This window comes from Trichosurus vulpecula, chromosome 7 (assembly GCF_011100635.1).
Source record: "Trichosurus vulpecula isolate mTriVul1 chromosome 7, mTriVul1.pri, whole genome shotgun sequence".
Classification (NCBI taxonomy): domain Eukaryota; kingdom Metazoa; phylum Chordata; class Mammalia; order Diprotodontia; family Phalangeridae; genus Trichosurus; species Trichosurus vulpecula.
In genome coordinates, this window is record NC_050579.1 from 236,453,010 (window position 1) to 236,466,289 (window position 13,280).

At 39.3% G+C, this 13,280-nt stretch overlaps 1 protein-coding gene across 3 annotated transcripts in view; it reads left to right on the top strand.

The window, feature by feature from the left end:
• ADGRF5 (adhesion G protein-coupled receptor F5) overlaps nt 1-13,280 on the top strand; it is a 158,195-nt gene that overhangs the window by 107,056 nt on the left and 37,859 nt on the right. For all 3 annotated transcript variants that reach the window (XM_036766095.1, XM_036766094.1, XM_036766096.1), the window contains exons 5-11: nt 3,519-3,698; nt 3,912-4,018; nt 5,743-5,801; nt 6,666-6,808; nt 8,601-8,819; nt 9,943-10,146; nt 11,146-11,310. In XM_036766095.1, coding sequence (XP_036621990.1) covers nt 3,519-3,698; nt 3,912-4,018; nt 5,743-5,801; nt 6,666-6,808; nt 8,601-8,819; nt 9,943-10,146; nt 11,146-11,310 — 1,077 coding nt within the window. The remainder of the gene's footprint in view (nt 1-3,518; nt 3,699-3,911; nt 4,019-5,742; nt 5,802-6,665; nt 6,809-8,600; nt 8,820-9,942; nt 10,147-11,145; nt 11,311-13,280) is intronic.

Below are 13,280 nucleotides of genomic sequence, written 5' to 3' on the forward strand. Positions count from 1 at the left end.
CATTTAGGAATGCAAGGGACCATGTAGGGAGATACCCCAAAACTCTACCCACGTGCCATCAGTTCCTAGTGATGGAGAACTCAGAAAACCATGAGACTGCTTCCTGGGAGTCTGTTTCAGAATAAGAGTAAAGAAGAAGAAGAGGGTTAGACCAGAGATGAACTTAGCCAATAAAGGAAAGTCCAGTAGCTTCTGATTTTTATTAACTATCCTGGTGAAGCAAGTACACTAGACGTATTGTACCATAATGGACAGAGAGAACATCTTGAAATCAGTAAGACACAGTTTCAAGTTTTGTCCCTGCCATATAGAGGCCATACAACCCCGGAAAACCGCTTCATCTCCCAGTGTTCTAGGAAGTTCTCTAAGATTCAAAGTTTCAAAGCAGGTGTCAATCTGCATTGGTAGAAAATGTTTCTCATTGGGAATTCCCTCTGCCAGTGAAATCACAAGATGACTGTCATCAGGATCTACAAAATTCCAAAACCCTATTTTCCTCCCTTCCCTCACCAATTATAGCAGTGAGTTTAAGGTCGGTGTTGTTGTTTAGTTGTTTCAGTCGTGTCTGACTCCATCCCATTTGGGGTTTTCTTGGCAAAGATACTGGAGTAGTTTGCCATTTCCTTCTCCAGCTCATTTTACAGATGAGGAAACTGAGGCAAACAGGGCTAAGTGACTTGCCCAGACTTTTGCTCTAGCTAGGAAGTGTCTGAGGCCAGATTTGAACTCAAAAAGATGAGTCTTCCTGACTTCAGGCCTGATACTCTATCCACTGTGCCACCTGGCTGCCCAAGAAAGCCTTCGAATCCTTCAAATTGTGCTTCCTAAGCAAATTCTCAGATCTGAGATCAAAGCCTAAGGGAATAATTGTTTTGACTTCCAGGGATGGGGGTGGTGCAGGGGAGTGATAGAAGAGCAAAAGAAAGATTATGGATGGAAAGGGCCTGTCCTAGGAAGGGAAGTCTGGGAACGACACTGCAAGGCACTGGTAACAACCACTTATAACATTGTCACAAGGCCACCTTGTTCCCCATTACCCACTATCAATCATCCCTGGCATAAAGTTCACTCTATTGGACAATGTGGGGATTTTCCAGGATCTTTTGATGCTACTTTCTCATTTTATAACTATTCTTCCTTTAGCTCTGCTTAATATGCATACCTAGACATTTTTGATTTCTCTATCCAATGGAAAACTGCAGGCAAATGGATTTCATAGCTATGATAGCACGTGTTTTTTTTCCTTTTTGGTGTCTCTTCCTTCACTTATAAAGTTCGTAGACGCAAAGCTGGAAAGAATCTTAAAGACCTACCCCTTAATTTTGCAGATAAACAAACTGAGGCCCAGGGAGATTAAGTGACTTGCCAAAAAAACACTAGAAGCAATATTTTAACCCAGGTCCTCTGACTTCAAAGTTAATGTATTTTTTTCCTTTTAAAACATGACTATTATGAATTTGAATGTCATCAACAAACATGAACATTTCTGTAAAAAAAAAAAGGATTGCATATTTTGGGGGAGCTGCAGCTAGATGGTACAGTAGATAGAGCACCAGGCTTGCAGTCAGGAAGACATATCTTCCTAAGTTCAAATCTGGCCTCAGACACTTTCTAACTTCCATATACATTTTTTATTACCTTAAAGCAGAGTACAAACAACATGGAATGGGGCATTTTCACAGACATCTGGAGAATTCTCTTCCACACTACCATTCTGAGAATTACTACACTTACACAGAGAGAAGGAGGTAGTGTGGATAATGGATGGCATACAGAGTCAGAAAGACCTAGGTTAAAATCCCATACTTACTAGCTTCATGGCCCTGAGCAAAGTACTTTAACCTCCATGTACCTCATTCCCAAGGATTGATGGACCACACCAGAGATGGGTTCCGACATGTTGCCAAAGTTCTACATTCTTTGCATATACGGTGGATATCACATCTCTGAACAAATTGTATCTAATTACATTTTAAAAAATGTTTATCTTTTGCTTTTTTATCACTTTCATTTCCATGCATGTTCCTTTACCCACCCCTTCCTCAGAGATTCATCCCTTGTAATGAAGAATTTTTTAAAGTAATTCAACAAATGTAATAAACACATCAACAAGGTCTGACAGGATATGCAGCGTTCCAAACTTAGAGTCCCCCTCTCACCCCTAAAAAGAAAAGGAGGGGAATTTTCTCCTCTTTTCTTTGGAGCCAAAGTTGATGGCATTAACTACGATAGTGTTTGGCTTTGGTTTAGGTTCTTGTTTTGGCTGTTTGTAACAATTTCTAATGATGGAATTTCAGGACAGAGGAGAGGCATTTTTTAGTACAGGAAGAGGTGCCTTCGAATTGCCCTCATGTTACCCCAGGCAGGCATCCCTATTCAACCCATGTATAAAGCCAACCCTGTTCACTTCCCTTCCAGAACAAAGAGCTGATTTGCCTGGCTTTGCTTACTCAGTGATCATGTAAAGCCTGAATACATCTTCTGTCCTTGAAAAAGGCTGCAGCACAATCTGAGTGTCTAGTCAGCCTGGTTGTTTTTCTCATTTCACAGAAAGCTCTGAGGAAACACTTTACCTGGGTACCAGCCCTAGGAAAACTCCAATCAGCTTTTGTTTGCGAGGCTCTTTCAGCACCCTCCCAGTCCAACCCTGTTCTGAGTAACTGGCCAAGTTTGACTTGAAACGTGCACAGCACAAACCTATTTACACTTACATCCAGGAAGCCGTGCATTAAATTAATCTGAACAGACAGCTGGTGGAAGGGGTCACAGCATGATCTTTTAGCTACCAGTACATAATGCTGTACCAATGTGTGATGTTTGTGGCTATAGAAATTATAGAAATAAGACAAATTAGAAAAGGTCTGACAAAGTCCAATTTGGATTTCCTACAACTCCAGAAAATTATGAAATCCATCAATGAATCAACAAGCACAGAGAAAGCACCTACTATGTACCAAGCACTCTATCAGCTGCTGGTGAGGAAGGAAGGGAGGAAGAAAAGAAGGAAAGAAAGAAAAGAGAGAAAAGGAGGGAGGAAGAGGAAGAAAGAGAAAGAAAGAAAAGAAGAGGAAAGGAAGGAAAAGAGGAAAAGAAGGAAGGAAAGAAGGAAGGAAGGAAGGAAGGAAGGAAGGAGGGAAGGAAGGAAGGAAGGAAGGAAGGAAGGAGGGAAGAAAGGAAGGAGGGAAGGAAAGAAGGAAGGAGGGAGGGGGGAGGGAGAGAAGGAAGGGAAGGAAGGAAGGAAAGAAAGAAAAGAGAGAAAGGGGGGAGAAAGAAAGAGAGAGAAAGAGAAAAAGAAAAAGAAAGAAAAAAAGAAAGGAAGAAAAGGAGGAAAGGAAAGAAAGAAGGAAGGCAGGGAGGAAGGAAGGCATTGAGTCCCTACCCTCAGGGAGCTTATATTTCATAAGATACATGTATTTGTACTTGCAATTGTATTTGTACTTGAGTAATCCTATTGAAATGTCTGACCTACTGAAAAAAAAATCACAACTCTCTACCTTCTGTTTTTTGGCTGATGCTAGTATGCAGGCCCCATGGAAATGAGACTTTATGTTCTTGTGAAAGTGGATATAAGTGGCTCCCGGAAGTGTGCCTCAGTAACCTCACTTGTCAAAGCTATCGCAGCTCAGCCCCAGAAGACTGTAGCTGCCTCAAGGAAATGCCTGCCAAGGGACCCTATTGTCAGCAAGTCATTCTAAAAGGTAAGTAGCAGTTCCATTTGTGTCTTTGCTATTTCTTTTATTTTGGCAAATGTCTAACGTTAGCCAGAGGAACTCTCTAGACTGTTTAGTATTCTCTGTTTTGTTACTGCAGACAATTCTCTTGAGATTTAAAAATGTCCACCCTACCCCGCATCCCCGCTTTATTCATTTTTAATGTAACTTTTATTTTACTTTTTTTCTCCATTTGACAAGACATTACCCTAAGGATGTCGGTCACACTCAAGGTGGACTTTCAGGATGACCTCAAGAACACCTCATCTGCCCTGTACAGGTCATACAAAACGGATTTGGAAAGAGCGGTATGTGCCCATTTAGAGGAGCCTCTAAAACAGCAAATTCTCTCTCTTGGCATCGTTTCCAATCTAAGTGAGCAGAGTAAAGCAAACATTCAATAACTTTACTGTAAGCTGGGCTGCCCCTTCACCATGTATTAAGGTCATTTTCAAATTTTCCTCAGATAGAGAGAAAGTTTGGGTTTACTTTTAAAGACTGAGGCTCAGGAGATAAACTCCTTCGGACTGTACTATACTACTGGGAATATAGAACACACAGGAATTTAAGATTGGACTGTTGGGCCCTCCTAGAAGAGGAGGCACAAATTCTCCCTCATTATAGGGAGAGCCATGCGAAAAGAATGGATATAGAAGTGGGAAGAAAACTGATGTAGATAGTAGAGTCGGTGGTTCTAATTTACTGGATTAAAGCTGCATGCAGGCACTAAATGACAGACTGTCCCAAAACACTGGCCCCTGACTGTTACTGGGTATCTATTAGCAGGGCCAGAACTAGCAATTCTAGTGCCCAGGGCAAGCACCACAGAAGGCACCCCAAAGTCACCTTTCTAGGACAATTTATTTAGGAATAAGATGGAGATCTCAGAGAAGAGCTTGTACTTTGGAATGAAGTGGTCCCATGACAACTAAGATCCTATGACACAGCCATCTCCTATCCTCCTACTGCCCATTTCACACACACACACACACACACATGCACACGCACACACACGCATGCATGCATGCATGCAGAAACACTCAGAAATATGCCGGAGAGATAGCCAGCAAGGAAGGTACAAGATGGAACACAGCTGGAGAAGCACTTACCTGGGAGTAAAGCTGCCATCTAGTAGCTTGCTATTTCAACAAATTATTCCTACTAAATGCTAAGCAGCTGTTTCTGTCTGCTGAAGGAACATATGTGTTGTAAGGACCCTTTAAATTTTGATACCCTAGGGCAAGGCTGTGATTGCCTCACCCCTGTTATAGCTCTAGTCTTTCCATACCTTGCAAATTGGATTCACAAACTCTTTTGGTCAGAGTATCACCATGCATCATTGATCCTAATACTACATCACCCTAACCCATGGCTAAGAGCAGTGTCCTTGGGCATATTCATTTAAGCCAGGTGGAGAGTTACTCCATTAATAGAAAAAAAAGCTTCTTCAGAGCCTGATGGATGGACTCAGGCCTCCTGAAGCTTCTCTAGGAGGGAGGGCTGGCATTCAGAGAAAGAAAGGCTCTGCAGAGCCACGTGCAACATCACAGAGACCTTGCAGGCTCCATCAGAACTTCGGACCTCCTCGGGGGCAGCTAGGTGGCACAGTGAGTAGAGCACTGGCCCTGGAGTCAGGAGGACCTGAGTTCAAATCCAGCCTCAGACACTGATACATTTACTAGCTGTGTGACCTTGGGCAAGTCACTTAACCCCAATTGCCCTGCCTTCCCTCTGCAAAAAAAAAAAAAGACCAAAATGCTTCAGACCTCCTAACAAAATGTCAGGTAGCTAGCAACTCTAGATTATAAGTCATTAAATCAGCCTTTTTGGATTTCATAGCAGGGCTACCCTAATCTAAGGGAGAAATTCCTTTACTATTGACACTGAAAATCAGAGATTACTGACATAAGGCTTTGAAATTTTGTGGGATTTCTCCAGCTTGAAGTTGCTATATCAAAAGTGTTTCATTGTTGGAAAAAAATGCAGTTTGACTTCTCTTCTGAAATCTCTTCCACTTACCTTTATTTTTCAGTTCCGGGAAGGTTACCGTATATTACCAGGCTTCAAATCAGTGATGATTACAGGCTTCAGGTGAGCATATTATTTATTCTCTTGTTAATGAGAAGAACACTGGACTTAGAGATCATATGCCTGGGATTGAATCTTAGCTCCAAAACTGACTAAGTATGTGTCCCTAGACAAGGAAATTAACTTCCCTGGGCTTCAATCTCATCTGCAAAATAAGGAAAATAATTGAAAACCATGATACAATGTAAGGCATGCTGAATCTTTTGTTAGGTTTGAAGTTTGAATCCTGGCTCAGACTCTCCCTAGCTCTGTAACCATGGGCAAGGAGTTTGCTCATCTGGATCTCAATTTCCTTACTTGTAAGATAGATTAGATAGATAGATAAATGGATGGGTGGATAGATAGATAGATAGATAGATAGATAGATAGGATAGATGGATGGACAGATAGCTATGTATGTACAGTTGAATCTGTCTGTTGATCTATGCTAATTTCTCAGACAGAGAAGCCCTGTCTGTTGATCTGTGCTATTTTCTCTGTAATTTCTGCTTGTAATCTCTGTTTGTATTTTCTCTGAAGTTTAGAGTGCTGATTTTTCCCCTGAACTAACTGAATGATATACATGTTTAATTAAAGTCATATATATAAAGTCAAATTGCTTTCTGATAGATAGATAGTTAAACTTGTCATGGGAAGAGCTGAGACCTAGACCCAAGTGGTCACCTATTATATGACCTTGGGCAATTCTCTTCACTCCCTAAGACTGTAATTTGACATTTGTAAAATAGGGATAATAATATTCCCATGACCTGACTCACAGAGTTATGAGAGTCAGGTGGGATGATATATGTCAAATGTTTTGTTAACCTTAAAGTTCTATGTCAATGTCAGCCTATTATTATTTTTATCATTTTGGTACTTGTGAAGGCCTGGAAGTGTTAAAGTTACCTACAATATCCTGGCAACAAAACCAACGCCAACACAAATGAAGGAAGCAAATGACCAAGTGAAGACACTGATCAATTCAACATATAGAGTGAACGACTCCTCCTTTGAAGCATCTCTTGATAGTAAGAACTTCAATTCTTTACCTTGTCTTGTCAACAGAACAAGATTCTGCCCCAAATACAAAACTGTATAAATCAAGGCCTAGAGAAGTTCTTTATATGGAGCTCCCAATTCCAGATCCAACTCTAGATCTGTGATCCTCTAATCTTAAAAATTAATTAAATTAAGTATGATTTCATGTAGAAACACCTTCATCGTGATTTCCCTCCATATAGTAAACTTATATTGACTTGAAACCCAAATCACCAGTAAACTCAGATCACTGGAACTCTATTCTCTACTCTACTGCCCTGAGAAAACCAAATGTATGGGTTTTTTAATGCTAATATAAAGAATTTATTCACAAAAGGATGAAATGCAAGGAAGACCTATTCAGTCCAACCTTCCATACGTTCCATATCAGCAGTACGATACGATAAGAATTAATATTCAGAATGATGACCCTCCTCCATGGCACTATGAAGTCTTAATGAGCCATATTGAATCATTAAAGAAGGGAGATTAATTTATGTTCAGAAAAAATTTTATATTAAGCATATATTTATCATATCCCAATTCTCTTAAAATTGACAATCCTTGTGTGATAAGTCAGTTATCCAGAGCACCCCATTGTCTTAATTATTATTGATAATGAGTATTTGCTAAAATCAGAATTGTAATGGCTGTCATTTTGTTGACTATAACATAATAGTAATGATAACTGTGAGTAATGTTCAAAGATAGTCTCTTGCTTAAGTGCCTTGTTTTGAATGTATGTTTCAGTGCTCCATAAAAAAAAATTTAATAGTATTTAGAAAGTGGGTCATCTTGCTGTTTTAAGATGCTTCAGAGCTCATGGCCAGAAATGTGTTAGAGAAGGGTGGAGGATGGTATTAAGAAGATTAGAGTCCTTAAAGCTTTGAAGGACCTATATGGAAAAGAGATTAGACTTCTTTTGGGTGTCTCCAAAGGTGAAATGTCGAAATACATACATATACATATATGTATGTGATGTATATACATATATCTGTGTATGTATAAACATGTGTGTGTATATATAATAGATATATATATATATATACATATACACATATCTACGTCTGTGTCTATATATCAACCTTGTAACAATTATAACTATTCAAAAAGGGAATGGGCTACCTAATTAAGTAGAAAGCTCTTCAATGCTGGAAGTACTTAAGAAGAGTTTGAATGAAGTCCATCAAAAGGTATTATAGGAAGAGATTTCTACATTGCATAAGACATTGACCTAAATTAATTCTAAAGTCTATCCTAACATTCTATTATTTTTTGAAATTAATTTTAATGATTTTGTTTGGAGTTTCATCCTTGTAAGATGATAAATGATGAGTAGTTTAATGTAAAGGACTGGTCAGGACAAGAAAGATATTCGTCACCTGGTCTTTGCCTACCCTCCCCTTGTCTTCCACTGAATTCAAAATTCAAGAACAGAATATAAGGCATAAAACAAAATAAAATTATGCAGTATAAACAAAAGAACAGAACTAGGAGGAAAAAACAAAATGAATCGATTAGTGACTTTTATTATATCTGTGGAATACTTTGATATATATATATCCTCCTACTACTTTTAACCATATGTATTATCATTAGCAGCTTCCTTTATGGCAGATAAAATGAGGAATGTATATCAAATTTGCTTCATCTTTTACATTTGCAATGTGCCACAAAGTTGCTAGAGAGACCTTTTGGTAGCAATGAGATCCCAGGCAGGGGCTCCAGTATCCTTGCTTTTCTTTGTGTTTTGATTGTGACATCTTTCCTTTGGATTTTCAGATGAAACAAAGTTCTCCATTGTCCCAGAAATCATCTATGAAGGGGATACAGTGGAAATAAAGTGTGAAAATGAAGTGCAATCAACAAATGTAACCTGGCACCATTTTGAAAGGGTCATAGACAATCAGAAAGACAGTGAATTCTCCATTTACACTTATCTGAATAACCAAGTTTCAATATCAGTCCTCACTATTAAAAATATTTCTCTGATTAATGCTGGTATGTTTGCTTTCTTCTTGATCAGTAAGCTGATTGAGGTGGGAGTATGTGATGAAAATGTATAAACAGGAAAAACTAAGCTGAAATCTGTAGAAATTAAGCCAATCTGTTGGAAACCATAGAGATTCTTCATGGGTTAGGTTGTTTTGGTTTGGCTGGTTGGCTGATGGTTTGTTTGTTTTTTGATAGAGCTATAAAGTTAACTCCCAGAAGTATTCCTTTCATTTCTTAATTTAAAACACAAAACAAAAACTTGCAGTAAATGATATATGTTGCAATTCAATGATACCAAATGGTGTATGAGGTGGCCATATAAAACCAGAACCAAGAATTATCAGCTAAGGCAGAGTGCTTAATCAATTTTGTGTTTCATAGACCCCTTTGGCAAGTGACTTGCCCAGGGTCACACAGCCAGGAGGTGTCAATGGTGGGACTGGAACCCAGGGCTTCCTGGCTTGAGATTGGCTCTCTATGCCACTATATCATGTAACCTCTTACCTGGGTCCTCTGGCAAATCTGCCACAGGAGGTCTACTTGACATGTCAGGATCCTTCCTCATGCTCACCTGAAATTGGGGGAGGGGTTCATCAGTGGATCCCACAAGCTGTCAATCAGCTCTCCCTCAATCCTACTAAACGACTGGAACATTTTCCCACCCACCCCCAATTGTATAGTTCTCTGATGATAACCTTTATTCCACGTCTGTGGTCTAACTCCTCATTTGTAGTTAGGTGTAGCCTAGGCTCATGGGTCTTGAATCTGCCATGTAAATGTAAGGCTTTCTCTCCAAAGTTTTCTATTTCCCCAGGGCTATAAAACTCCCACCTTTTTGCCCGCTTTATTAAACATTAATCCTTATTCCTCATTTGATTTGCCTCCCTTCCCCTTCTCATCTCGCTATCTTTTTCCTTTTGGCATCCAAAGGACCCAAATTCTCCAAATCTACCATCCAAAATTTTCCCCAAACCAAGAAGCCTTTCATTTTCCTTTTTAAGATGCCCAAAGGTTTAGAATTATTTTAATATTTAAGTATTAATCTAATGCAACAAGTGACTACAGTTACTTTAAAGGCTTGTATTCACATAATAATAACCAATAAGATAATATTTTGGATTTTTTTCAGGCGAATATGCTTGTACTCTAACATACGACATTTTTGATTATGAGGGTCGGAAAAAAATCAACGTGATTTCCACAGAAATTGAAGCATCAGAAGACCTGAAGGTGATGTGTGACAACAATCCTGTATCTTTGAGTTGTTGCACTGGGAAAGATTTTAATTTGACTAATATTGAATGGAATCAGGAAGGGCTGATCAGCATTCCAGGTACGGAGGAAGCTTCATTATTTTACATGACATGACCAGTGTAACTTGCAGATAACGTGACCTGCTCTTCTAGGAGAATACAAATAACTCACATTCATAGAGCATTTCAAAGTTTACAAAAAGCACATGATTTCCACCCAACAACCCTGTGAGATAGAAAGTTCAAATGTTATTAACCCCATTTTACAGATGGGAAAACTGAGGCATTAAAAGTCTGAATGATTTAGACAGAACCACAATTCAAAAGCTGGTTTCCTGACTTCAAATTCTTGTCCTGCAGCTAAATTCTTGTATGTGTTATGGGCAAGTGGCACAGTGGACAGAGTGCCAGACCTGGAATCAGGAAGACTTGAGTTCAAATCTAGTATCAAACACTTACTAGCTGAGTGACCCTGGGCAAGTTATTTAAACTCTATTTGCCTCTGTTTCCTCTTCTGTAAAAGGGGATAATAATAACACCTACTTTCTCAGGTTATTGGGGCCACCTAGGTGGTTCAGTGGATAGAGTGCTGGTCTTGGAGTCAAGAAGACTCATCCTCCTGAGTTCAAATCTAGTTTTAGACACTTACTAGCTGTGTGACCCTGGACAAGTCACTTAACCCTGTTTGCCTCAGTTTCCTCATCTGTAAAATGAATTGGAGAAGGAAATGGCAAGCCCCTCCAGTATCTTTGCCAAGAAAACCCCAAACGGGGTCGCAAAGAGTTGGACACAACTGAAATGACCAAATATCTAGGGTTATTGTGAGGGTCAAACGAGATAATATTTGTTAACAAACAAAAGCACTTGGCACAGTGCCCAGCACTTATGCTCTTACTTACTCCAGTCATTTCTTTAAGAGTGTAAGTTACAGAGATGGAGCCGACCCGCCTTGGTAGAGGAAATTCCCTCATCTGGAAGTTCCCTATACCAATGAAACTGACAGGTGTGGTCCCCATTCCCTACTCAAACTAATCAATGAGGCTGGCATTAGTAACAGTCACACGATTGTTTCTTTGCAGGAATCAGCTCCTCAGATTCCAGGTGCAGTAAATATACCATCAAGGCCGATGGAACTCAGTGTCTAAGTGGATCCGCTGGAACGGAGGTATTTTACACATGCAGGTTCAAGAGTGGCCATGGAGCTGATATCAGCAGAAAGATAAAAGTCACGTTTACATCTGTGGGTAAGAATTTGTTCCTTGGGATGATGGGAATTCTGGTGTTACACTCTCCATGCCAATTGTAATGACTGTCTTTTGGGCGAATAGTAAAGTACATCCTTCCTCACGTCATCGATCCCATTAAAAAAAAAAAAAGATACCGTACAACATCAGGTAAAAAAGAATGTTCCAGGAGGTAGTTTTTTCTCTAAGAAAGGAGATGAGGGAATCAAGTCACAGCTTTAAGTGTAGGAAGAGGGAGTCAGAGCCTCTTGGATGGTGAGCCTAATGGTATAAGGTGGAGTTCACAAATTTACAACCAGTCTTTGGTTCTGACATGGACAGTAGAAAGAGCAATCAATTTGGTTTCAGATTGGATTTGAATTTTTTTAATTTTTTATTCATTTTCAACTTAAATGCAAACCCCCACACCCAAAAAAATTTCCGTGTATATTGCACAACACAAAAAAAGATTCAATGTGAAACCATGAATTTCCATTTCACAATTTACTTTTTTTGAAAAAACTAACAAATATTACACATCATTTTCAAAGCTACCCTGCCTTTCTTTTCTCCCTTCTGCTTTTTGTTTGTTTGTTTCCTGCTGTGCATTATTTTTCTCTCTCCCTCTCTACCTCACACTGGGGAAGACCGCCTTTAGACACAGGTATGTGTGTATATATATGTAAAATCATACTATACATACTTCAGTTTATCAGATCTTTCTCTGAAGGTGGACAGCATCTTCCTTCATGAATCATTTGTAATTTATGTATTTATAATACTCAAAATAACTTAATCATTTACAGTTGTTCTTCAAACAATATTGCTGTCATTGTATCCAAAGTTCTCCTGATTCTACTCATTTCACTTCAGTTTTGAAATTCAGTTCTGTCACTTAACTACCTTGGACAAGTCTCTTCCCTTCCCAGAGCCTCAGTTTCCTCATTTGTAAATGAAGGGATTGGACTAGCTGATTTTTTACATTCACTTCCATCTGTAAATCTATGATCCTATGTTAATGACATTCTTGCAAAGCACTATTGGTCAAGGTGATGTTTTGTGGAATGTGCCTGTATTGGGGTATGTTGTTAGATACACATGCATTATGCATTTGTACAATTAATAAAGACAATACCCTATCTGAGGAGAAGTGCAAACTGGGGAAAATCCCATTATGAGGCTAGTGGAGCTGAAGATAAGGGTAGGCTGTGTTCACTTGGCTCTGAAAGAATCTACCAAGCTAAAAAGGTTTTTATTTGAAGACCAGACTACCTGTGTACAGGGAAGCCCCTAATATTTTTATAAAGGTAAAATCTGATTAAAATAAAAAACAAGGACAGTGGAATGGAAAAGAAGAAGGCAGTGAGAGATTGTGACTGCCAATAGACAAAGGGCCTAGGGACTATCTACATTATCTTGATTACTTAAACATCCTTCAGCCAACATGTTTCCCTGGTAGTGACTTGTTTATTCTCACAACCTCTGAGCCTATCTTGTAAAAAATAATTTTATTGATAGTGTTTATTTTTATAATTCCTTCATATTCCCCTACATCCCTTCTTTTGCCCCCTCCCAGAAAGTTATCTTTTAATAATTTTTTAAAGAAAAAAGTTCCACAAAACAAATATATCAAAACAATTCTGACATTATATGTAGTGTTCCACAGTCACAGAGAAGAATGTGTGTGCATGTGTTGGGAGACAAGGAAGGGAATCTTCTCTCCTTTGAGATGAAGCAAGGTCATTAAAATTTCATGGCATTTTCAACAAGGATTTCTTGAATGCCTACTAAGTGCCAAGGAACAAACGCAGTCATGAAGCAAGTCGGGGCTCTCAAAAGAGCTTACATTGGGGAGAGGTTGGGGCAGGGAAGGGAGACAGTATAGGAGGAGGTGGGGCCCAGGGTGGAGGGACGGTCTTAGAAGGGGGGCTCAGGAAAGGCTTCCTTTCGAAGATATCATGAAACCGTGTTGCAAAATGAGGAGGTTTATC